Source organism: Panthera leo, chromosome F3 (genome assembly GCF_018350215.1).
Source record: "Panthera leo isolate Ple1 chromosome F3, P.leo_Ple1_pat1.1, whole genome shotgun sequence".
In the NCBI taxonomy this organism is placed as follows: Eukaryota; Metazoa; Chordata; class Mammalia; order Carnivora; family Felidae; genus Panthera; species Panthera leo.
The window spans coordinates 63,057,802-63,081,743 of NC_056696.1; the positions used below are offsets into that span (position 1 = coordinate 63,057,802).

At 52.5% G+C, this 23,942-nt stretch overlaps 1 protein-coding gene across 3 annotated transcripts in view; it reads right to left on the bottom strand.

Moving 5' to 3' along the window:
• LOC122212473 (carboxyl-terminal PDZ ligand of neuronal nitric oxide synthase protein) overlaps positions 1-23,942 on the bottom strand; it is a 284,789-nt gene that overhangs the window by 193,687 nt on the left and 67,160 nt on the right. For all 3 annotated transcript variants that reach the window (XM_042926470.1, XM_042926469.1, XM_042926471.1), the window contains exon 2: positions 14,537-14,608. In XM_042926470.1, coding sequence (XP_042782404.1) covers positions 14,537-14,608 — 72 coding nt within the window. The remainder of the gene's footprint in view (positions 1-14,536; positions 14,609-23,942) is intronic.

Genomic DNA, 23,942 nt, shown 5'->3' on the forward strand with positions numbered 1-23,942 from the left:
ATTATTCTTAAGTCAGTTTGCCCACAGAACTGGACAGCAATGGGAAAGAAGTTTGGACAGGCACAGCTGGTCCCTGCCCGCCCGCTGAGAACTCCGGGTTTCACTCGCTGGCAATAGGGAGCCACTGAAGGCGTTTGAGCAGGGACGTGATGGACCTCCGGCTGGTCCAGAAGCCACGTGCTGGGTGGACAGGACAAGCCCTCCAGCCCTGCCAGCATAGCCTCCTCCGTGAGGCCAGACGCACGCCAGCCACACGCACACAGCGGTCCTGCATGCACACTCAAGAGAAACTCCCTTCTCTTTGGGGACAGGACACTGGGTTCTGTTGCTTGTTTTTTTAATTACAGGGAGAGAGCACGCATGCGTGGGGGAGAGGACCAGAGGGAGACAGACAGAATCTTAAGCAGGCTCCATGCTCAGCGCCGAGCCCAATGGGGGGGCTCGATCCCATGATCTGGGCCAAATTCAAGAGTGGGACGCACAACCGACGGAGCCACCCGGGCGCCCCAGGGCACTGGATTCTTTAAAGGAGCAGCCTGAGTGCCCAGCCAGGCAATTAAATGCAGGGGTGTCTGGGAGTGGATTAAAGTGAAAATCATAAATCAATATGACATCTTTCAATAAACGACCCGGCTACCAACTCCCCACTGGCCCGTTGGCAGGGTGCAGTTGTGTAAAGGCAGCCAAACTCTTGCTCAAATTAATTGTCATGCCTGCTGAAGGAAGGAGAGGGATCTCTGTAGAAGAGAAAACCGGGGGCAGGGGCGCAAGAAGGCAGGTGCCGGGAGAAGAGCCAGGGCCCCGGGGCAGCAGGGGCAGCAGCGCGGAGAGGCGGAGGGGTGCCCGGCACCCCCTCGTGGCGGGTCTCATCCGGAAGCGGCCCCCGGCATCCTGCTGGTTCGCGTCCTGCGCTCCTTCAGAAATCCCGGTCAGGAGAATCCAACCTTTTATTCTGACCTCAAAGCCCGGTGCTTCAAAGATGGCCCAGCCCGGCTCCCCCACGTGGGACAGAATCTTGGGGTCCGAGCCTCACACCAGGCAGGCGGCCCGACCCCAAAGCAGGCCCGGTTTCGGCGCGGACGCCCGCACTGAGCCAGACTGGATTCCGATCCCTCACGACCTCAGCCCCTGAAGCCCCTTATTCGATAAGCCGCGGTCTCCACCACCTAGAGGAGACCGTGGTTGGAGGCTCCGAGCCTCTCTCCCCATCTCATCCTCACCACGACCTCCTCCTGGTGCTTCGGTGCAGGAAGGAAGGAGGCAACAGAGACAGACCGACCTTTCTGCCCCCAAGCCCGAGACGGCGCCTACACCAACCGCATATGGGTTCTCGGCCTTTGCTCTTCCAAGCCAGCAGGTCCCCTGCTGTCCCCTCTCCCTCCGCGGGGCCTGACCCCAGTTAGCAGCTGTTTCCGAGGCTGTGCCAGTGGAGCCCGGCCGAGGACCGGGCAGGAACGGGTGGGTTTGGGAGCCCCACCCCGGCACACTGGCTCACCCGGCAGCTCCAGGAAGCACAGATGGGATGGGACCACTGTCACCGGGAAGGAGCAAACGCAGACCACTGCTGACCCGGTGCAGGGGGGAGCCCGGCAGGGAGGCCAAGGCTGCGCTCTGTGCGAACACGTGACGTCCAACCACAGCTGATCTCAAAAGGGCGTACTTGGTGGGGATGTAGGTCTATCCTAGAGAAGCAGCGGGGAGCCCAGCTTCTGGAGCCAGATTCCTGGCCAGTGAGTGAGTGTGTGACCTTGGGCACGTGACCGGGAGGGTCCCGGAAGACACCGCAGGCCAAGCGCGCAGAACGGCACCTGTCGCGTGACAACCGATGACGGCGACGTTCGACTCGCTGCCGTTGCTACAGTTGAACCAGGCTCTTAATGCCTGCGCGTCTAGGTCTGGGTGCCCGGGTCACCTAGAAGACATCAAACCGTCCCCTCCCTGTTCTTTGCCGGATTTTCCAGGACGGGGCCTTCAGGTTCATCCCTCTGAAGAATGAAGAAGGCACCGAGTCCGATTTTAAAATATTAACACATACCTTGAACTCTGCCAACTGCCTTCTCTTCCAGCATCTCCGGGGCCAGGGTAAACAAAGACCACTCTGCAGGAGAAAGCCAGGATTGTGCACTTCACCCACCTCAAGCCCCGTGGAGGTGACACCATTAAAAAAAAAAAAAAAAAAAAAAAGAATGCCGCTGCTTCTCAGCAGGGTTAGCGGTTAAGGAAACTGCTAAGATCACACCAACGAGGGTGATTCCTACCAGTCAGCAGGGTTGAGTTCACTAAGGAGAAGCGATTCGTCACCCCCGCAGCCGACTGCCACGTGGACCTCTCCGGGGGAACAGCAGCTGCCCCATTATTTTTCACACTGTTGAAAAGCCAAAGGGCCGGCTGCCATACAGGACAGGCAGGCACAGCACATTTTCCATCGAGATCCGGGGAGGGAAGCACCAGATTCAACCCGGGGTTGCGACACCAGGCGGGAGACCGCACCAGTGAGGGTCCGGGGCCGCCCGACTCGCTGCCTTCTGGGTCCAACAACCGCCTGTCTGCACGTGCACGTGACAGTTTACAAAGCCTTTCGCGCAGGGTCTTTTTTTTTTTTTTTAATGTTTATTTTTGAGAGAGACACAGAAAGCAAGCAGGGGAAGGGCAGAGAGAGGGAGACACAGAATCCAAAACAGGCTCCAGGCTCTGAGCTGTCAGCACAGAGCCTGACGCGGGGCTCGAACACACAAACCACGAGATCACGACCCGAGCTGAAGTCGGATGCTTAGCTGACTGAGCCGCCCAGGCACCCCTCATGTAGCACTTCATTTAACCTACACGAAGCAACTACTTCGTGTCCCCGTCACATCCCCAGCAGGGCTGGAAAGGAGACGCCCCCAACTACTGGATTATCGACCACAGGCCAGCCTGTGCTATGGACCAGACACCCATCAACTGCCTTTAATTCCTGCAGGGGTGCCCTGTTTTAAGAAGAGCTAGCAGCTGAGAGACTTCCCCCTTGACTCTCAGGATGATGATTACAGTCCGAGCCCTCCAGGAGACAAATGCGTCGTGGTAAATGTAGAGACAGAGGTCTCCAGAGAGGGAGAGCCTCCAGAAGGGACGAAAAGTCCCCCTGTCTTGTAGAAGATAAGCAGAAGTTCAGCTGAGTCCTGATTGAGAAGGGGGTGCTTCTCAGAGGGAAGAGCAGAGGTGGACCCCCGGACAGGCCACACGCAGGGCCCTCTGAGCAAGAGGACCACCGATGTGGCCTGAGCTTCCCAGCAGCACCCCGTGTGTCTTGCACGGAGTGGAGGCTCCAGCCTGCAGGTGAGGAATCATCGCCCAATGGTTTTAAGCAAGACAACTCTTGCAGACTGGCCTTTAGATAGAGGAGCTGGGCAGCCGTGTGGAGGACGGATAGGATGTGGTCCAGCCGCCGTGTGAACGGCTATTGCAGCCGTCCAAGCAGTAAGGGGACATGGTCCCCCCCAGGCAGGGACTCACGGGGAGACACGCGATTGAGAAATATCTCAGAGGCAAAGCTGGTAAGTAAGGGTGACGAATGTGGGGGCAGACACACAGCGAAACGACCCCGGAGAGAGGGTTCCCAGCAAAGAGAAGAGACCACGAAAATGATGATCTCCGTTTCTGACACAGTGAATTTAAGGAGCCTTTGGGACATCTAAAGGCGGGGGGGGGGGGGGGGGGGGGGGGAGGTGTCGCACAGGATGTGCGAGTCTCCAACTCTAAAAAAGTCGTTTCTAAAAATCAGACGACGGCTTTCTTGACATCTCACGCTGTACAACGTCTGGCCGTGTGCCCAGACTAGAGAAAGGCACAATCAGGGACACGGACGATGCCGCCTGGAGCGACACGCGGTAAAGCAGGGCCCGGCAGCACATTCTCGGAGGTTCTGAGCAGGATGTCTGAGCCGGGAGTGAGCAGGCTGCAGCCTCATCTCGGTTCTGATACCACAACCATACCAGCCCTGTGACTCGGGACGAGTTAGTTAGCCTCTCTGGGCCTCAGTTTCCTCATCTATAAAATGAGATGACGATCGTACCTATGCCACACAGAGCTGTGGTAGGATCAAGTAACACTTGTGAAGGGCTTCGCATGGAACCTGGCACTGTGACAGCAAATGGTACAATCTATATTCAAATTTGGTTATTACTGGTAAGGACAACAATATCCAGGGGCGCCTGGGGGGCTCAGTCAGTTAGCATCTGACTTCGGCTCAGGTCATGATCTCGCAGTTCACGGGTTGGAGCCCCGCGTCACGCTCTCCGCTGTCAGCATGGAGCCCGCCTCGGATCCTCTGTCCCCATCTCTCTCTGCTGCTCCCCTTCTCACACATTCTCTCTCTCAAAAATAAACATTTAAGGGGCGCCTGGGTGGCTCAGTCGGTTAAGCATCCGACTTCGGCTCAGGTCATGATCTCGTGGTCCGTGAGTTCGAGCCCCGCGTCGGGCTCTGTGCTGACAGCTCAGAGCCTGGAGCCTGTTTCAGATTCTGTGTCTCCCTCTCTCTGACCCTCCCCCGTTCATGCTCTGTCTCTGTCTCAAAAATAAAAAAAGAAAGTTTAAAAAAAAATAAAAAAAAAATAAACATTTAAAAAAATCACTATCATTAGTTTGAGCAAGTCACTTCTCTATGATCATTCTTACCTGCAAAGCAAGGGTAATGCCTGCTTTTTACAGGGTTACTAGAAACCAAAATTTGAGGACAATGGACGTGAACACTGACTTAACTATAAAGTACTCCTGTGTAACGGATCGGACCTCTCCACAGGGACAGGGGTTTCCCTCCCGGCGGCTCAGGTCCTCGGTTGCCGGTTCTGAGGTCTTGGTCTGGGGGTGTGCGTCACTCTCCTGGAGGACGCGGCTTTAGATCCAAAGAGGAAACAGCCACACACTAAAGCCTGTGTGGTGTGTGCAGCGCAGAAAAGATACTAGTCAATTAAAAGGAATCAAGTGTTTGACATACGCTACAATATGGATGGTCCTTGAAAACACCTTGCGCGGTGAAATACACCAGAGAGAGGAAGACACGTGTCGTAGGAGATTCTACTTAGGGGAGGAAGCCAAAATAGGCAAAATCATAGAGACAGAAGGCAGAATAGAGGTTACCAGGAGCTGAGGGGAAAGAGGCAGTGATGTTTAATGGGTACACAGCTCGCGTTGGGGTCGATGAAAAGGTTCAGGATACAGGTAGTGGTGATGGGTACAGAGTTTTGTGAACCTATTTAATGCCACTGAGTTGTACACTTACAAATGTAAGCATCATGGTAGGTAGATTTAAAAATCCACAGAAGCCATCAAGACAAGGAGCAGCTGGTCAGTTACACATGGGTCCCCAAAGGCTGGCTGCTATGGCAGCGATGAACTTGGGCTCTTCATATCCTCCGGGTGTGATGGATACACATTGCTGGCTTTAGGTATTAAGTGGGCCAGTGCAAGAATCTGTCGACCTGGCTGGGCAGTATGCAAATGCTCCCGTGGAAACCCAATTACATTATTTCTTACTCTTGAGCATGCACGGCTGTAATAAAGACAGGTGTTTGGCTTTGGTAACAACGGATTCTTACTAACTCCTCTGCTGACGGATAACGCATTTGGCAGTTCCGCCCCAGTTTTAAAATCCTTCCCGAATCACTCACTTCGGGAGCAGAATCACTCACTTCTTGTGCAGGGTGCGTTTTCGCTCTGGTATGGATTCAGGGGAAAGATAAATGCATTTTCTCACATGTGGTCAGGCACCCAGGGATTCACTCGGTGAACCAGATTCTCACGAGGTATAATCTGCCTTCCCCGCGTGGGACTCTTGAGTCTCCAGCCACACTGACGACCTTCTCCCTTCTCGCAGCAAAACCCACTCCTGCCCCCAGGGCCTTTGCACTACTTCTCTCCCTCTGTCTGGATATCTTTCTCCAGATATTCACAGAGTCCTCCCTCCCTTCCATATTCACACCTCTAGAGACTCCAAGGTCACCATAACCCAGAGGCCTTTTCCGGCCATCTGTATAGAATAGCACCCATCCTACCTCCTGACACCATCTATCCTGTTTTGTGCTTTATCTTCCCGCAGACAAGTCACATGTGACACGGTAGGGTAACCATCTCCTACCTCCATCTCAACCAGAGTACAAGCTCCAGGCAGACAAGCCCTTGGTCTTGTAGACTGCCGTATCCCCAGAGCCTAAAACAATATTGGCTCACAAAAGACGTTGATACCTTTTTCTTTTTTAAATGAGCGCAGAAAAAAAATGAAGTTATGCTATCAGCATGCTATTCTTCATATCGATGAGAATGCCTTGCCCCAGCATCCCTAAGAAAGCAATGATCCCTTTCTCGTTTGGCTGAGAAAGAGCCCTAGTAACCTCCCCGTCACACGCCATTCAAGCCACATCAAGTGTTTTCGGAAGTTTAATAAAGTCTGGCCCGCTTTGAAAGAAAAAAAGATTTTCACAAACAGCATTTGAATAAATGACACGTGGTACATCCGCACTATGGAATATTACTCAGTAACGAAAAGAAGTGAAGTGTTGCTACGTGCCACAACATAAACGAACCTCGAAAACATCACACTAAGTGGGAGAAGCCAGACATCAAAGGCCATGTACTGAACGATGCCATTTACAGGAAATGTCCAGAACAGACAAATCCATAAAGACAGGAAATAGATTAGCGGCTGGGGACCTCAAGGGAGAGACTGAGAAGTGCTGGCTAAGAAGTGGGATTTCTAAGAATGAGGTCCTGCCGTTTGTAACAACGTGGATGGAACTGGAGGGTATTCTGCTAAGTGAAATAAGTCAGGCAGAGAAAGACAGAGATCATATGTTTTCACTCACATGTGGAATCTGAGAAACTTAACAGAAGACCATGGGGGAAAGGAAGGAAAAATGAGTTACAAAGAGAGAGGGAGGTAAACCATAAGAGATTCTTAAATACAGAGAACAAACTGAGCGTTGATGGGGGTGGGGGGAGAGGGGAGAATGGGTGATGGGCACTGAGGAGGGCACTTGTTGGGACGAGCACTGGGTGTCGTAGGTAAGCGATGGATCCCAGGAATCTACTCTCGACGCCAAGACTATACTGTATACCCTGTACGTTAGCTAACTTGACAATAAATTATTTAAACGAGAAAAAAGTGGGATTTCTTCTCGGGGTGATAAAAATGCTCTAAAATCGACTGTGGTAATGGCAGCAAAACACCAGAAATAGACTACAACCTGATGAATTATATACACTTTAAACGGGTGAATCGTAGGATATGTGATTAGGTCTCAACAAAGCAGCTACCAAACGAGTGTTAACAAATCGTGCTTGTCACATCATTCAATACGTAGGGCCTAAAACTACACAGCAAGTACCCATACATCCACAGCCTGCACACATTTCTCAATTAAACACAACTTATACGCCCAGTAACTCCAGAGAAGAGTTTATTTCACTGAAATCCCGTCACTGCTCACAAGGCGACCAAGTGACCACCTCACCCAAGTTCTTCTAAGTCTGGGGTACGCAAACTCAGGGGTGATCCTCGGAATTTTGACAACCAGGAAAGCTCAGGTGCCAATGAGTCAGAAGAGATGCCGGCGCTAACCAGGACAAGTGCCAGTCCCATCGGCCACGAGCATCTCAACCAGCGCCCCAGGGACCTGCCTCCCGTCCCAGGCCCCACACACCGAACCCATTCTCTGCCACTTTCCTCCGCTCAAACCGCCGCACGGTCTTAATTCCAAACAGGGCACAGTACAGTCATGTGTCCCACGCCTTACGGGAACTCATCATAGACATATTGTGAACTTTTCTTTCTCCACAGTGCACGATGATGACGGAAGAACTATTTGGTGCCAACGTCAGCAGACAAACACAACTGCGGACCATAAATTAGCTGAAGGCGCTGGGGCAGAGGGGGGCCCTCCCACAGGCCGGAACAGGCTTACGTTACTTTACTAGGATCAAATGAAAACGGACATTTTTTTAAATTCTTACAGAGGACTCTCAGACCCTGGAGAACACACCCATAGATTCCAAGAGTGCCACAGAACCCCCTCTGAGAAACACTCATCTACAGACTAAGGGAAAAAAGTAACTGACGCACAGAGCTGACGAGGTCTTTTCTAGCAAACACTTACCAGGCGCCTGTGTGTGTCCGGCAGCCATCTTGTGCAGTCTTCTCACCCCACTGTCCCTCCCCAATACACACTAGAAAGGAGGGGAAGGAACTATTATTTACAGAGCACCACCCACACGAGGGCTTTGCTCAGTGCTCTGCACGCACACACGTAACCGTAACATCCATCTGCCAAGAAGACATCCCAATTTTACCAATGATTAAACAAAGGCCAATGGGGTAAGAACCTTGTGCAGTCGTTCAGGTAGCACACAGAAGGCAGGATCTGAGCAGACGGCGTCCTGGCCCCACGCAAGGGCACCTCAGTAAAGGGGTGGAATCTTTCCAATCCCTGCTACAAGCCTAACGCTCTGACCCCTTTGTGGTAGGCAGAGTAGGGACACCGCCACCCATGAGATCCCCAACCTCGTCTCCAAAACCCATGACTAGGTTACCCTACACGGCAAAAGGGGATCTGCTGGGGCTCTGAGATGGGAGATAAACCTGGATCGTCAGGGCAGGGCAGGAAGGAGAGGCCTGTGTAAGGACAAGGGTCCTGACCAGGGAAAGGGAAGGCAAGGGGCCCAGAGCAGAGGGCAGAGTGCCGTGGCTGATGGCTCGGGAGATGGAAGGGGGTCCAGGCCCAGGAATCCAGGCAGCCTCTAAGCTGGACAAGCAAGCACACAGGTGTGCTCCTGGAGCCTCAGGAAGGAGAGCGGTCCTGCCAATTCCTTGATTTCAGCCCCGTTTCAAATTTGTGACCCCCAAGCAAGATGATCACCTTGTGGCATTCTAAGCCTCTCCATTTGTAGTCACTGGTTACGGCAGCCACAGGAAATTAACAGGGCCAGGCTAGGGTGGCGAGTGCTAGTTTTGTGTGACCGGTGTTCTGAGGCGGACAGGCCAGCTCCCAGCCCGAGGAGGAAGACCATGAACAACAAAGGAGCAGATGCTGCTGCGGGAACCACGTTACCCGCAGAGGGTTGCACGCAGTGAGGACGTGACTGCTGGGACTTACCGGCCGTGGGGAAGGAGACCCGGGCAAGGACAGGAGACCCTCACCACGGCAGACGCTGCTCCATAAAGCCCGCCAGCCCCCAGGACCCGGATGTTCTCCGGACGGCATTTCACTCATGTTCTCCCAAGGGGTTGGTTTTTTTTCTTTTCCCTTGAGAAAAAGTTCTGGAAGAGTCGGCAATCCCAGAAGGGAGCTGTGGGTGACTGGAGGACTTGGCCACTTCCTGGTCACCAGCCCATTCTGTTCAAGGCCGCATGACCACACCACCCCCGAGCAGCCACCCTTGAGAAATCAAGCCACGATTAAACCAAAAACTCTGGGGGCGCCTAAGTGGCTCACTCAGTTAAGTGTCCGACTTCGCCTCAGGTCACGATCTCACAGTTTGTGAGCTCGAGCCCGGCATCGGGCTCTGTGCTGACAGCTTGGAGCCTGGAGCTTGCTTTGGATTCTGTGTCTCCCTCTCTCTCTGCCTCTCCTCTGGTCATGCTCTGTCTCTCTCAAAAATAAACATTTAAAAGAAAAAAAAAAAAGGCAAAAACAGAAAGCTCTGGTCCCCTGCTGGGCCACTGTGAAAGCTGTCTGCCATGTGGCCGGGACTTCATCCAGCCCACAGCCAGAGGGGCCTCAGCGGGAGACCAAGCATCTCTGAACGCATCTGGATACAAGCAGTACAAGTGACTTCAGGGCCAGGAGTCACAAGCGGATACACGGCTGTGGGGATCTGTCCCCTGGTGTTTTAACAGACAGACATTCGGTCTCCGGCCACAAAGACGGCTGTCTGTCCCCTCTCCAGCACCAAAGGCGCAGCAAGATGCCTCTCCCCTTCCCCACCTGGGGCTTCCCTTCTAGAAGCTACTACACGTTCCAAAGGTGAGGAGGTAAGGCGACACCAGGTGCCACGCTGGAGCCCCGCCTGGCTCCCCACCCACCGGAGTCCAGAGCATTCCTCCTTCCCGGCCCCCCCCCCATCTTGGCACAACCCCTCCTGGGTTTCCCTGCTTTATGCTCACGTGGTTATCATCTAAGATTAATTTTCTGAGTCACTCAACAAAAGTCTACTGAGCACAGGCTGTCATGCTGACAGATTGGAAAGTCACTCAAAAACCACAGAAGAGAGGTGCCCTAGAACACAGGAAGGAACAAAACGATCAGGTGGGGGAGGGCCGCCCCAAGGCAGCGAGGGCTGCACTGAAATCCGTGAAAAGACGTTGCCGGTTTTAAGGACCTGCACGAAGCAACCAAGGGTCTCTCGGTGTATTTACCTGCATTTAACTGCGTTTCCAAAATGCTTCAAAACTCAGGTATAAAGGTTACTGCCATCCACAACCCCAAGCCCAGTCGTCACAAGTACGGTATGAGGAACCCGCAGGCATGGGGACAGTTCAGCCAGGAGGACTCTGTGACAGCAAGCAACCTAGCAGTCACCGGGAAGGTATGCTCTGCTTCCTGAGACCCCCCCCCCCGCCCCCCAAGACATCCCGTCCAGAAAAGGAAAGCCCATCTATTTAAAGGGCCAGCATCAAGAGAAGTTACGTGTGTTACTAAGGAGAAAAAAAAAAAAAAATCTTGAAACCCTCGCGTACCACTGGTGAGAGTTTTAAACGGTACAACCATTATGGAAGACAATACAAAACATTAAAAATAGAACCGCCATATAATTTAACAATCGCCCATCTGGGTAGAGACCCAAAATTATTCAAAGCAGGATCTCAGACATATCTGCACATCCATGGTCACGGCAGCACTATTCACGAGAGCCAAGAGGGGGGAGAAACCCAAGCGTCCGTCAACAGATGACTGGATAAAGAAAATGTGTTCATTACACACATACAATTGAATACTACGCAGCCTTACAAAGGAGAGAAATCCCGTCACGTGCCACAGCATACAGGAACCTCAGGGACGTTATGCTACAGGAACTAAGCCAGTCATGAAATGACAAATACAACAGGACTCCACTGATGAGGTATCCAAGCAGCCGAAATCATAGAAACAGAGTATACAGGTGGTTGCCAGGGCGCCTGGGTGGCTCCATTGGTTAAGCGTCCGACTTCAGCTCAACTCACGATCTCATGGTTCACGGGTTCAAGCCCCGCATCGGGCTCTGTGCTGACAGCTCGGAGCCTGGAACCTGCTTCGGATTCTGCGTCTCCCTCTCTCTCTGCCCCTCCCCCCCCCCCACTCTGTCTCTCTCCCAAAAATAAACATTAAAAACAATTTTTTTAATAGTCACATTTAATGTTTTTTAACCATTGTTTTAAAAAATCTCAAAAGCACAATACAAAAGAAAAAAGATGCCAAAAACACATGACATAAATTTTGAGAGAAAAGCTGTATGGCAAGACAAAGAAGCAGCAGACAGAGGGAAGAACAAAACACAGGTCACATCAACAAAGTCCAAACACTCAGTGGGGAGCCGACACTCCAGTGTGGGACTGAGGAAGGGACGGGGTCCATACACCTGCTGCGGCCTCAGCTCTGAAGGTGCATCTGGCCCCCCTCAGGCCGGTCGCTTCTCTCTGATGCCCTATCCCCTGTCCCGTGCAGAGCTCCGGAGAGATCAGGGAGACTGGCAGGTCAAGGGCTTGGCAAGACACCCAGGTGTAAGACCCAGTCATCCTTCTATAACCTGAGGACCAGCACTCTGCACCGGCCAAGCTGGGAGGCCTGTGTCTCTGGATCTGCCAGAGCAGCCAGCAACCCAAACCCCAGAGTCTGCTGCCCAGCGCTGGCCTGGCACCGTTCCACAGAGAAACAAAGTCAGGAACGGTCATTTACACAGAAACCCCATGCCTCAGTCCTTGACAACTGTAATTACAACCAAACAGCTTGTGAAAGGGAGAGCAGAAAATAGCAGCCCGGACCTAGCCGTGAATTGGAGGTTTCGGGGTAAAACACACACCCAGAGCGCTTGCTGTCATGGCGGCCAGTCTAAACAAGCGACTGGCCAGCCAGACCAAGCCGCTTTCTGGCCAGTGTGTTTCTCCTTCTGATTTAATGAGCTGCTTGCTCATTAAGCGCTAGAAGCAGGTCACAGGGAAGGGACTTGCTGGCACAAGGCCACACGGGCTGACAAGTGACAAGGGCAGAGGAGACGGGCCACTCCAGCCCCCAACACAGGGCCAGTCCTGCCGGATGCCCCGGGGCCTCCATAGCTTTGGGGTGATGCCTTCTGCAGAGGTACGCTCTGTTCCTTCCACAAAGTGGTGTCTCTGCCATGGGCTCCCTCACTAGGGAAGTTCCACATCCTAAGCCTTGGTTCGCCAACTGGGCCGATCACCCAAAAGAACATTCAAGAGCAGGGTCACAGAGGCGGCAGCAGGAAGTTCCACGTCCTAAGCCTTGGTTCGCCAACTGGGCCGATCACCCAAAAGAACATTCAAGAGCAGGGTCACAGAGGCGGCAGCACCGTCCTGGGCGTGAGCCCCAGCTCCACCTACTGACAGCAGCTTGACCTAGAACTACCTCCCCCAAACTCTGTTTCCTCACCTACAAAATGCGATCGTATCCTCGCCTCACCTAGAGTAGTCGCGAATCATTATTTCTAGACTAAAAGGCCTAATGAAGCACCTCACGCATACTTTGTGCTGAGCGGTAACTATTTCCATTGACGGCTAATATTAACAGAGACAGGACTCTGACTATGATAAAGGTATTAACGACAACATAGTCCCCCATGTCTTAGTCCGACATGAAGAAAAGAGGCATTTTCGGTGAAACCCCAAGGACAGGACAGCCCCAGGCTGCAATAACGCCAACCATAGTGAGAGCACAGGCCATCCCAGCACAGGGAACGCCTCCCCCAGACGCCCCCCAACCAAGGCTGCTGGGCTTTCTATCTGAACGGGAAGATGAAGAAAGTAGAGGTAAGACCTGGAAATATACTTAATGCCAAGCCTGAAGCCACAGGGATGAAGAATCTCACGGTCTCTCGAGAGCGAGGGGAGAACTACACACAGGTCACATGCCCACCATCTCCTAGACCCCAGGATTCCTCAGGACCCCTCTCTCTCTGAGCTTTAATCTAAAAAAAAATGAGGGTTACAGGACCCCCCCTCCACAGCTTGCTGTGGACATCAAATGAACCCACATGAAGGTGCTTTGAAGCAACTCATTCTCACAACCATGAAAAACAGCATTGTTTTTTTGATAGTTTCAACAAATACAACTTAATAAAAAATGCTGAAGAATTGGGAAGATCAAGGCAGTGAAAAAGTGGTTTGTTGTTGTTTTTTTTAACGTTTTATTTGAGAGAGAGCATGCACCAGCAGGGGAGGGGCAGAGAGAGAGAAAGAATCGCAAGCAGGTTCTGTTCTGGAAGCTCAATGCGGGGCTCAAACTCACGAACCGTGAGATCATGACCTGAGCCGAAATCAAGAGCCAGACGCTTAACCGACTGAGCCACCCAGGCGCCCTGAAAAAGTTATTTTAATAGGCTAACGAACTGCTCAGATAAACAGGGACAAACATGCTAATTTTCTTCCCAAATCTGCTGTCCCCGACCTGAGGTTTCTGCAGGGGAGAGGAATTGGCTGGAAGTAAAATTGGTGAACAGCCAACTGGAGCTCCCAACATCTGCTACATGTTTTCCATTTAGGTGGTAGATTCTTCTGCAAACAAACAGCCCAAAACAGGCTGCATCCTGGATGACCAATCCAGCCACCTCCGACACCCATTCTCTCCAAAAAGTTATGCAATGCCATTTGACCAATCGCTAACCTACCTTCGAAATGTACAAAATTTCAAGTAGCTCCTATGTCAATGAAGAGCACACAGACAAATTCCTTCACGGTGATCAGAAGGCAGCTTCGTTTTTGTTCAGTCTCTGCTCTGTGTACCCGAGTCGGAAAGCAACGGGCTGGAATGTTTTCCAGACGCTGCTAGAAGGTGCCCGAAATGCCACAAGAGAACGCACACACACCCTTTCGGGGCCCAAAGCAACTGATCAAGGAAATTATGCTCAAATCCCACGTTTGTTCTTAAAAATTCAAGTCAACCTTCTTACATACCACAATAAATTGCTTTACTTTTTTAGTGTTTTTGAGTCAATTAACAGCTAATTATCAGACATTTCCCCTAAAATCCGAATTAAAAAGATACGTCAGCATTCTCTCTCACTCCCCAGCGGACCCCACACACCCTCAAGGGCACCTGCATCTCCGTTTCAGGAGCAGCGGGGCAGCGGAAGAGTGGGGGGGATAGTGTCCCTCCAGCCACCACATCAATTTAATCCTTGGCCTTTAATCCAGATGAACCACCCGACTCAGAACAGCTTCCCTGGAGAGTGGAGGGAGAGGGGTCTGCGGTTTGCGGTGGGCGCAGCCTCCCACCTTGGTACCCCCAGCACATCTAAAAGGGCACCAGCTAAGATGCTCGAGTTGACCCCACCCAGCCCCACCTCCGGCCACTCACCCGTATCCGGCGCATGGCCGCCACGATCTCCACTCTGCTATTGGGCCTCGGCACATCCAGGCTTCCGACGTACTGCGGGGAGGAAGCAAGCACTCATTGAGAAGAGGGACGGCAAGGGACCCTGGTCACAGAATGTTAGCGGAGGGAAGGAGATCCAGTTAAGCTCCCTATTTTGTGGAGGAGGAAACCGAGAGCCAAAGGGGTGTCTCGTTCGGGGCCTACTTCTAACTTTATAAAAATCAACGCAAGAAACCACTGCTTCCTTTTTCATCCTGCTCCTCATCAGAAATGAGGCCGAGCATGGTGTTCAAGCAGGTTCCTGAATCAGAAAGACTTGGGTGGGATGAATCTCCCACCGCTATCTTTGGGGGGAGGCGCTTGGCCTTTGTCTCAATTTCCTCACCTGTAAAATGGGATTCCAGTAAAGATCAAATGCAAGGAGGTATAAAATGTCTTACACAGATATGCTTTGCTTACATTAAAGCAGACCCCCCCCTTCAAAAAAAAAAAAAAAAAGGAATACGTGCTTTTTTCAATTAATGGCACTTCATTGAGTTAGCTCTCCATGTTATAGGGACCTCACACACTTGATTAAGTTCCTAACTGGAGGACAGGAACACGCTAATTATGTTTTATTTAAAATTTGAATCTTCTAAAAAAGAAAAAAGAAAACTTAATCTTCTGAAACGTTTCAAAACACAAAATGACATCCAGGTTAATGTTTAATACATGGATACTTCCTCACGGTATACTATTCTAATAATGTAGAAATATGCTGAGCAAAATAACCTCCCCCAGCCCGTTGATAGTCTGACATACTCTTTTTGTATGCTGATGGGCACATGTATTCGTAGACACAAAGGAATTTATTTTACGTAAAAAGGTTCGCTCTTCGCACTGTCCTACAACGTGATTTCTTTTTAACTTTTTTTTAACTTTATTTTTATTTATTTTGGGGGGGGGGCAAGCAGAAGAGGGGCAGAGAGAGAGGAAGATGATCCCAAGCAGGCTCCGCGCTATCGGCACAGAGCCTGACGCGGGGCTCGAACTCACAAACCGTAAGATCGTGACCTGAGCCAAAGTCAAGAGTCGGACACTTAACCAACCGAGCCACCCAGGCGCCCCTACTTTTTAACATTAGACACAACTTGGACGTTTTTCTCTGCCAATGCGTACAAGTCAGTCACGTTACGTGTGGTGGCCACCAACCCTACATATGTCACTATTAACAACCCTGCTTCCATTACGTCCTCATCTATATACCTCCGAGCTCATCCAGAGCTCTGTAGGCGGGGCTTCTACAAGCAGGACTGCTGGACCAAAAGTACAGAAAGATCTTGAGATCATTCCTAAGTAGGATGAAACAAGAAAAGTGGGGGGACGTTTTTAAACACATGTATTGGTTCCTTCACATACACCATCCCATTCCATACTGATATTGGGGTACACCTTTCCTTTTTCCATTCAAGTTATATAAAATAGCCTGGGGGATATCCTAGAAATCAACAGCTTCTAAATAACTTAAGAGTCTGCCTGGGCAAAAATGGCATTAAAAGAAGAGGGTAGTCATCCCTGTAAGAAATGCGTTTCCTGTGGTTATAGAGGAATAGAAGGTTCTTTCTGAAATTTAGAGTGAAGGCTAGCCCCCGGAAGCAAGGTTCCAAGAGCTTAAAACTGCCAAAGGTTTCCCCTAGGATTGATCCAGTTTGTGCTAATCCCCTGAGGAGCACAGTCCCAGCACCCAGTGGTGAGTTGTGAGCCCATTACATTGTGGGCCCAAGGCGGACAGCCCCACGACGGCAGGCGGGAAGCCATGTACCTGTTGATAAAGCGTCTGGCAACCCACTTAGGTGAATGAAACCCCCTAGATCTAAGAGTGTGGTCAGATTTAAATATGGATGGCGCTTCTCCCCGCTCCGAGCGCTGCTGGGACCCCACAGCATCAGGCAACGTGTCCGTGACCTCCACGGCCCAGAGCGGCAGCCCGGGCTTGTGACCACCCATCTTCGCAGAGCCCCCAGGCAGGGGCAGTTTCCCCCTCCCTGTCCCAGACCCTGCGGGCCCGAGGGTTCCTTCCCTGAACTCCGAGCAGTCAGACCTCCAGGGACTCGTGTTCCCTCAGCCGTCACGTGAGAGCCAGGACCTCGAGACCAAGCAAGGCCGCTCGTTACAGGTGAGCCCGGGGACCCGGCCCGTCTTCCCACGCTGATCCCTGCCACGCCAGGAGATCCACACCTGTGCGTGAACACGAATGCCCAGAGGGGACCGGTCCCCCCTTGCCTCCTTCGCTCCATCAGCCACCAGCCGTGCACACACCACACACCTTCACACACGTACGGGGCACGCATGCTCACACCCACGTGGTCATCGCACATACTAGCCTCCGACACTCAATTCACACCACGCACGCACTCACTGGTCTGCCTTCCTTCCCGGTCCCACGAAGTCACAAATCCGCCCTCCTGACAATCTGTCCGGAGGAGGGAACCTACGAGAGGTGTAGCTCAGGGTCAAATTCCCCACGACAGATGTCCCTTAGGGTCAAAGAGATGAAAAGGTCACGCGAGGTACGGTTCAAGTCCACATCTAGGCAACACCTAGATATTCACACCAAGAACGTGAGGCAAAAAGCGGAACCGTGACGCCAAGGAAGCCGGAGAGCGGTCAGGTCAGAAAGCCCATTCCTCGGGGCAAAACCCGACGGCCAAGCGAATACGATGTCCCAGGCTGGCCTCGCAACAACCCGTCTCAGGCACGAGCATCACCCCCTCCCCAACGAACTTCAGTCCATCTGAGTATCTTGAGATGGAGAAAGTGTAAGACACGGTCTGAGACCAGTCCCTCCCCCCCCCCCCCCCCCGCTGGAGGCGGGTCCTTACATCCGCTCAACTTGCGCTCAACTGCGGTCAAGGTGGCCCGCATATCCGTGTAAACGGAAGAGAGGCTTCCCACTCACCTTCGGGAAGTCGGCTCCCAGGCCTGAACCTCATGCACCTGCTGAGCTAACAACCTTTGAAGATCCTCGCTTCCGTCACCTCCTGCAGGGATCAGGCAGAAGTCTATTCCCTGCCTTCAGTCAAAGGCTGACGCACAGTGACGGGCTCTCGGTCAGAAAGGGCATCCCCTTTATCTGCCTCTCCTGCAGGAGTCTGGGTGCCACAGGCTCGTTTCCAGAAGGGAAACGTGCCCCAAACGCCGTGCCCCAAACGCCATGCTCACCTCGGCTTCTTCATCTTGACGAACAGCCTCCAGAACGTCTACCAGTCGTTCAAGCCTGAGATCTGGGAGTCACCCCCGAACGAGCTTCTCCCTTGGCCACCACAGCCAGTCGGCACGGCCGACCAGGACCTGCCGGGTCCCTCCCCTCCCACACTCACCACCTCATCCCCCAAAACCCTTCCCTCCATCTACCCAATGTCTCCTCACGGGTTTCTCCGCTGTCCCCAGGGCCCCTCCAAACCACTCCCCACAAGGCCATCACAGTGCTCACTCTCAGATGCAAACTAGACCGTATTCCTCCCTCAAGACCCTCGGGTGCGCCGCCAACGCTGAAGGTGACCGTCAGGGCCCTCGGTGGGGCTTACACTGCCCATGGGCCCGCACGGCACAGCTCACTCTCACACCACAGGCCTCTCCGTCCTTGGGAAAGGCCCACAACACATCCTACACCCAAGAGCTTCTACACGTGGGCCTTCCCTGGGCACCGATCTACCCTCCCTCTCCAGCCCTCCAACATCCACGGGCCCTGCAGACCTCTGCTCACCTCTACTTCCCTCTGCTGACCACCAGGGAAGGCGGCCCCCTCCGGAACACTCCCGCGATCCCCCCCCCCCCCCCCAGTTCTCTTGCAGAACATCGACACGCGGCTCCATAAGGGACGCCCCCCTCACGGGTTAACCGAGCCTACCTGGCTGGAACCCTCCAAGAATGAGCATATTCGCACCCGCCCCGTGCACTCCCCACGGACAATCACCACACTGAGGAGGGACGGGAGAGGCCTGAGCCCTGGATCCTGACCCGTGTTCCGACATCACAGGCATCAGCCATCCCACCCTGGACGGTCCCTGTGGTGATTCTATCGAGTTACCTATTTTGTGCGGGTACCTGAACTGGACCTAAGCCAGATGCTCTCAGAGTAGCACATGCAATTCCTGGCTTGCCAAGAGATGAAGTACGTGGGGTGCCCGGGGGGGGGCTCAGCCGGCTAAGCATCCGACTCTTGATCTCTGCTCAGGTCACGATCTTGCGGTTTGTGGGTTCAAGCCCCGCGTCAGGCTCTGCACTGACAGCGTGGAGCCTGCTTGGGATTCTCTCTCTCCCTTTCCCTCTGCTCCTCCCCCACTCCCCCTTCCCTCAAAATAAATAAATAAATCTTTAAAAAAAAAAAACAGATGCCAAATAGAAAAGTTTAAAAAAAAAAGGAAGATGAAGTACATCCCACCTTTGCATTGGTGGATGTTTAGTCACCTGGCATTCTGCTGGACTTCTGCCCGCCTTCCAGAAATCCCTGCGGTGAGGCATCTCCTAGGGCTCCTATTCAGAAGAACACCTACCACAGAGCTTAAGGGGAGAATAACGGCGTTTTAAAATACCCAGGCCTACTGCTTTTTCATTAGCACAAGAAAAAAAAACTAGAAGGAAGATTCAAATTGCAGTGGTACTCAAGATACAAATGACCTGTGTCCAATTTATCTGCGGCCTCATCTTCCAGATAAGGAGGAGTTAGCTGCAAATGAGGTTAATCAGACGGACTTCAGGTATTTTTTTCTTTTGAAGCTTCTGGACAACCTCAGCGTCGTGCTAGATTAATACCTCATGAAATTACTTTCATTTTCTTGCTTCCGCTTCCCAGAGATGAACTCCTGGAGACACTGATAAACTGCACCGTAGCCATGTCTCCCGGTGATGTGCATGAATCACAAGGCTAAAAGGCAGCAAGACTTAACAGTCACCCATGGAACTTGCTAGACTTTCTGCCATCACGTTCCTCAGGAACTCCCTTTATTTACAAGGTTTCCGTCAACTGTTTCCAGAGACCAACCCCCCCCCAACCCAAAAAAAAAAAAGGAGAAAGACAGAAAGATAGATAGATAGATAGATAGATAGATAGATAGATAGATAGATAGATAGATATAGGAGTCAAAAATATTTATAAAAATAAAATGTATCAGATGATTCTGCTTCTGATAATGTTGGAGGAACTATATCACCGGACTAGGCCTCCAACAAGCAATAAATAGGAAGTCTGGAAAAGATTATTTAAAAAAAACAACTTTGCAGAGAATGTACAAAGAGTGAACCGTAATATAAACCGGGACATTAGTTAATAATAACGAATCAATATTGACTCAGTCATAACAAACGCACCACCCGATGCAAGGTGCTAACAGGGGAAGCTATGTGCATATGGGGACGGCCGGGGGTGGGGGGTGGGGAACAGTAGGGGTATGTGGCAATTCTGTCCTTGCCACCCAATTTTTGTCACCCTAAAACATCGAGTCTGTTGGCTGAAATAATAAAAATAACTTTGAAGGCACTGGACAAGAACAGGCAGGGCTTAGCAGGGAATCGTCCCTGAAAGAAGGCCACTGCCCTCAGTGACGCTTGGTTTGTGCTGTCTCCCACCCAGTGGTACAAAGTGCAAACACGGGGCCAGGGAGCCGGAGGTCAGGCCCAGAGACCCAGTCAGACAGCCTGGGGGGTCCGGACACCAGAGCTGCAATAGCCTGAGGAACCGGACGGTGGGGGGCAGAAACCCCCAGCAGAGGGGGGTCGTAGAGGGGGCTCCCAAATCGTGTCAACCCCACCCAGGCCCGTAGACGACTTCCAAACTATACATTTGCGAAGCAGATTCCAAGGAGCCCAGGAGAAGGGGGCAGGGGCCCACCCCAGGAGCGGCAGATTGAGGATTTAAGACCAGCCACGTTAACCGTCATGAAGAACAAAATTCAACACCCTTCAGAAGAGAATAGCAGAATGCTGTGTCACAGGGCCGTTAAAACCCTACTGACTGACCAGTGCAGGCAAGGCCACGGGCAAAGGCCACAGGGCCACGTTTTCCCAGGGCAAAAGGACAAGGGCCCCCATAAAGGGGCACCACGTAAAGGTCCCTAGACTCTGCCTTCCCGGCGCTCCTCTTCTCTCTGAAGACCACTAGGACAGCCCCAGCCCACAGCAAAGACCATGTGGGATTCAGGAGGAAGCCCCTCCTGTCCCAGAAAAGGACAAAGGACCCGCGTAAGGCGGGTCCGAACCCCCCTGCCTGCATCTGTACGAACTCACTCCTTCCGGGTCCAAACCCAGCCTGGCTTCTGTTCTGCCACCCTGCCCACCCCTTCTCGTATCCCCCGCCAGTCTCCTGGCCACACTGTGTCCTCTCCTCAAACACACGCACGAGCAGTGCGATATCCTGCTGGAATCCAGCAATCCCCAGTGGGGGGCCCATCTCAACTAGTCCCTTAACCAATGCTGCCCCGATTACCTTCTAAAAACTCAGAGTCGTAGAGGCAGAGGGTGTCAAATCCAAAAGGGACCTTAGGAGTCACGTCCTAGGAGGACGTGACCAAACAGCACAGAGAGGCCGGGTATCCTGCCAACGCCTCCTACACGACCACCATCACGACCCGCCTACGTTGTCCTTTTTCCCATCACCCTCTGGTTTCCGTCCCAGCACTTCCCATGGTCTGCAGGTGTGAGGTGTGCCTCCTTCACGGGGTCCCCCTCTGCCTTCCCCGGGACCTTGCCCTCCCAGCGTCCGCGTCCCCACCCCTTGGAAGAGGGCCTGGGAGACAAAGGCCCGAGCATCTGCGGAATGAATGAGGGGGCCACCTGTCCGAGACCCAGTGTATGGCAGCAATGGGGCCAAGAAGCCCACTCTCCCGCCACCGCTCCCAACGGGAAAGGTTCTCCCAAGCCTCAGAAACTGCCCTTGGTGCACAGCTGAGCGTCCTGCTGAGCGGGATTATGAATGTGACCTGGGTGAAAGTTCTCGCCTCATTTAGCATCGAACAAAGCAGCATTAACTGCAGGCAGCAGCGGCCCCAGATTCCAGGGCACACACTCAGCCAATGACCTTCCCCCCACCCCCCCCAGATGCTCTGGGGGAGGGGAAGGAAAGCGTGGCCTCGGGGCGGCACACTCCCCCTTTCTGAGGCCGGTTCTGCGTTCTCTGTGTTCTCCAGGTGCCGAGGTGTGCGGGCGGGGGCAGGGGGGACTTAGAAGGACCCGTATGGACATTTAGCAGCTCAGGGCAGGTTACCCGCACCCCTCCTCGCCCTATACACTCACACCACCAGAAAAGCTTCCAAGATGCTTGAAATGCAGCTGCATTTATTTGTAGTCTAAGAGGAAAGAGGCATTTATATTTCTTCCCCTCTCTCCCAGCCCATCCAAAAAAGGAAGTACTATTTGAGGGCCATCTGATGGGACTGTGTCACTATTGATCAGGGGCTCAGCGGGGGCCGATGAATGTGCCGGAGATCACAGCAGAATCCTTCCTGCTCAACATGAAGGGGCTGGGTGCAAAAGAATTGTGGTGAGTCGTCTTTATGCTAATGCCATGCGACTCTCTACAAGGGACAGAGGGTAGGACTGAACCATCCAGCACACCCGCCCGTGGAGAACATGGGTTCTGTGGGTTCTTTTAGTCCATTAGCAAAAGCTCAGATGGGTTGGCCTGATTATTTCTCTTTATTAGGAGGATCTGAGAGATCTAGCAAAGGGGAGAGAAAAAGCAGGAAGGCAGAAAAAAAAAAAAAAAAAAAAAACGTTCTGGTCTTTCAACTATCAGTTCCCGAATGAAAGCCTGAGCTCTGGCTCGCATCACAGAGGCAGGCGTGTGGGAGAGGCCAGGGAGGCACTTTCTGCCCTGCCCATCTGGGAGGCTTACTTGCCCAGTGGGTTACTTCTCCCCTGGGTGGGGGCGGACAAGGGGAAACAGGCAGAGAGAAAAACACTGACCAAGGCTACGCGGTACTTAAGTCGTCACCCGTACATCAACCAGGTAAACCAGCGCTGGAGAGATGGACAAAGAACACCACGAAATCAGAGGGAAGGCAGACCGCCATGACCGAGCGTCAGGTGGCCATAGAGGTCATTTGATCCAAATCTTCATTTTACAGAGGGCAAAACGGAGGCTCAGAGAGAATCGAATCACAGCGGCGGGATCAGAACCAAAGTGGGTCTTCCCTACCCCACACCGCCAGCCTGGTACAGCAGCAATGGGGGCGAACCCGGGCCGATGCCCCACTCAGGGCTGCTTCACTACATTAACCTTGGATGGAGGTGGATGAGAGGGCCTGTGCACCAGCACCTGAATGGTCGTCAGCTCAAAAACAAACCAGTCGACAGAGGCAGGGCACCAAGATCTGCAGTAAAAGGACAAGGGCTCACTCGCTGATTCATCAGAAGATTTAGGGGATGGAACTGTAGAAAAAGAGAAGACCCCCCCCCCCGCCCCCCAGGGGTCCCCTAATTCTTCACATCAAGAACAAAGGCATTTGCCTTGGGGCAGCAACATTCTCTACCAGCCGAACTCTAAGTACTTAACCTCTCCAAGCCTCAGTTTCCTCCTTGTAATACAGCTAGTATCTGGACTGCCTCAAGGTCGGGGTTGTCCTAGAATCCAAATTAGATAATGCAGATGAAAGTTCCAGAGCTTCTAAAATACCACATAATCATGAAGAGGATATTCCCTGTATCATTATGTTCCTGCTTTATGGGCCAACAAGACCTTGAGGATACAGAATTTGTAGCTTTACAATAATCGCCTCTTGGATTCTCACAGACTAATGAACGGACAAAGCAAGGTGATCCAAAATGCCATGGGGTCAGTGGAAGGTGGAGTGGAGAATTCAGTCCAATGGTCAAGCAGGAGTGAGGAGGGAAGGGGTGAACCCTGGAGCAGAGAGGGTGCCCGGGCAGCAAGGACCAGCCCACACCAGTAATGGCCATCACACTGCTCACAGAGACTCACGGGGGGGGGGGGGGGGGGGGGGGGGGGGGGGGGGCCGGTTGGGGTGAACACCCTGCCACTTTTCCTTCCTGACTGAATGAGCTGTGACCAGGAACAGCACCTCCCCGCCAAGAGCTGGGGGTGCAGGATCATTAACCCAGTCATTTATCAGTATCACCGAATGAAACCCCACAACCAAGTAATATTTCCAGATCACTGGCTGGTACCCCATTAACATACCCAACTCTTCTCTACGTTGGACTGTTTTGAGTAGGACCTCCCTACAGCGTATTATACTCTGCCCTAAAAAATGAGATTCTGTAAACGAGCACTCAGTGCATTTCTTCAGGATTCAAAATATATAAACATTATACACGTCATTTAGTGCACAAGCTCTAAAGCAATGAGAAATGGCTCCAGACTACTATTATGCCTTCTGAGTCCTTGAGGCTG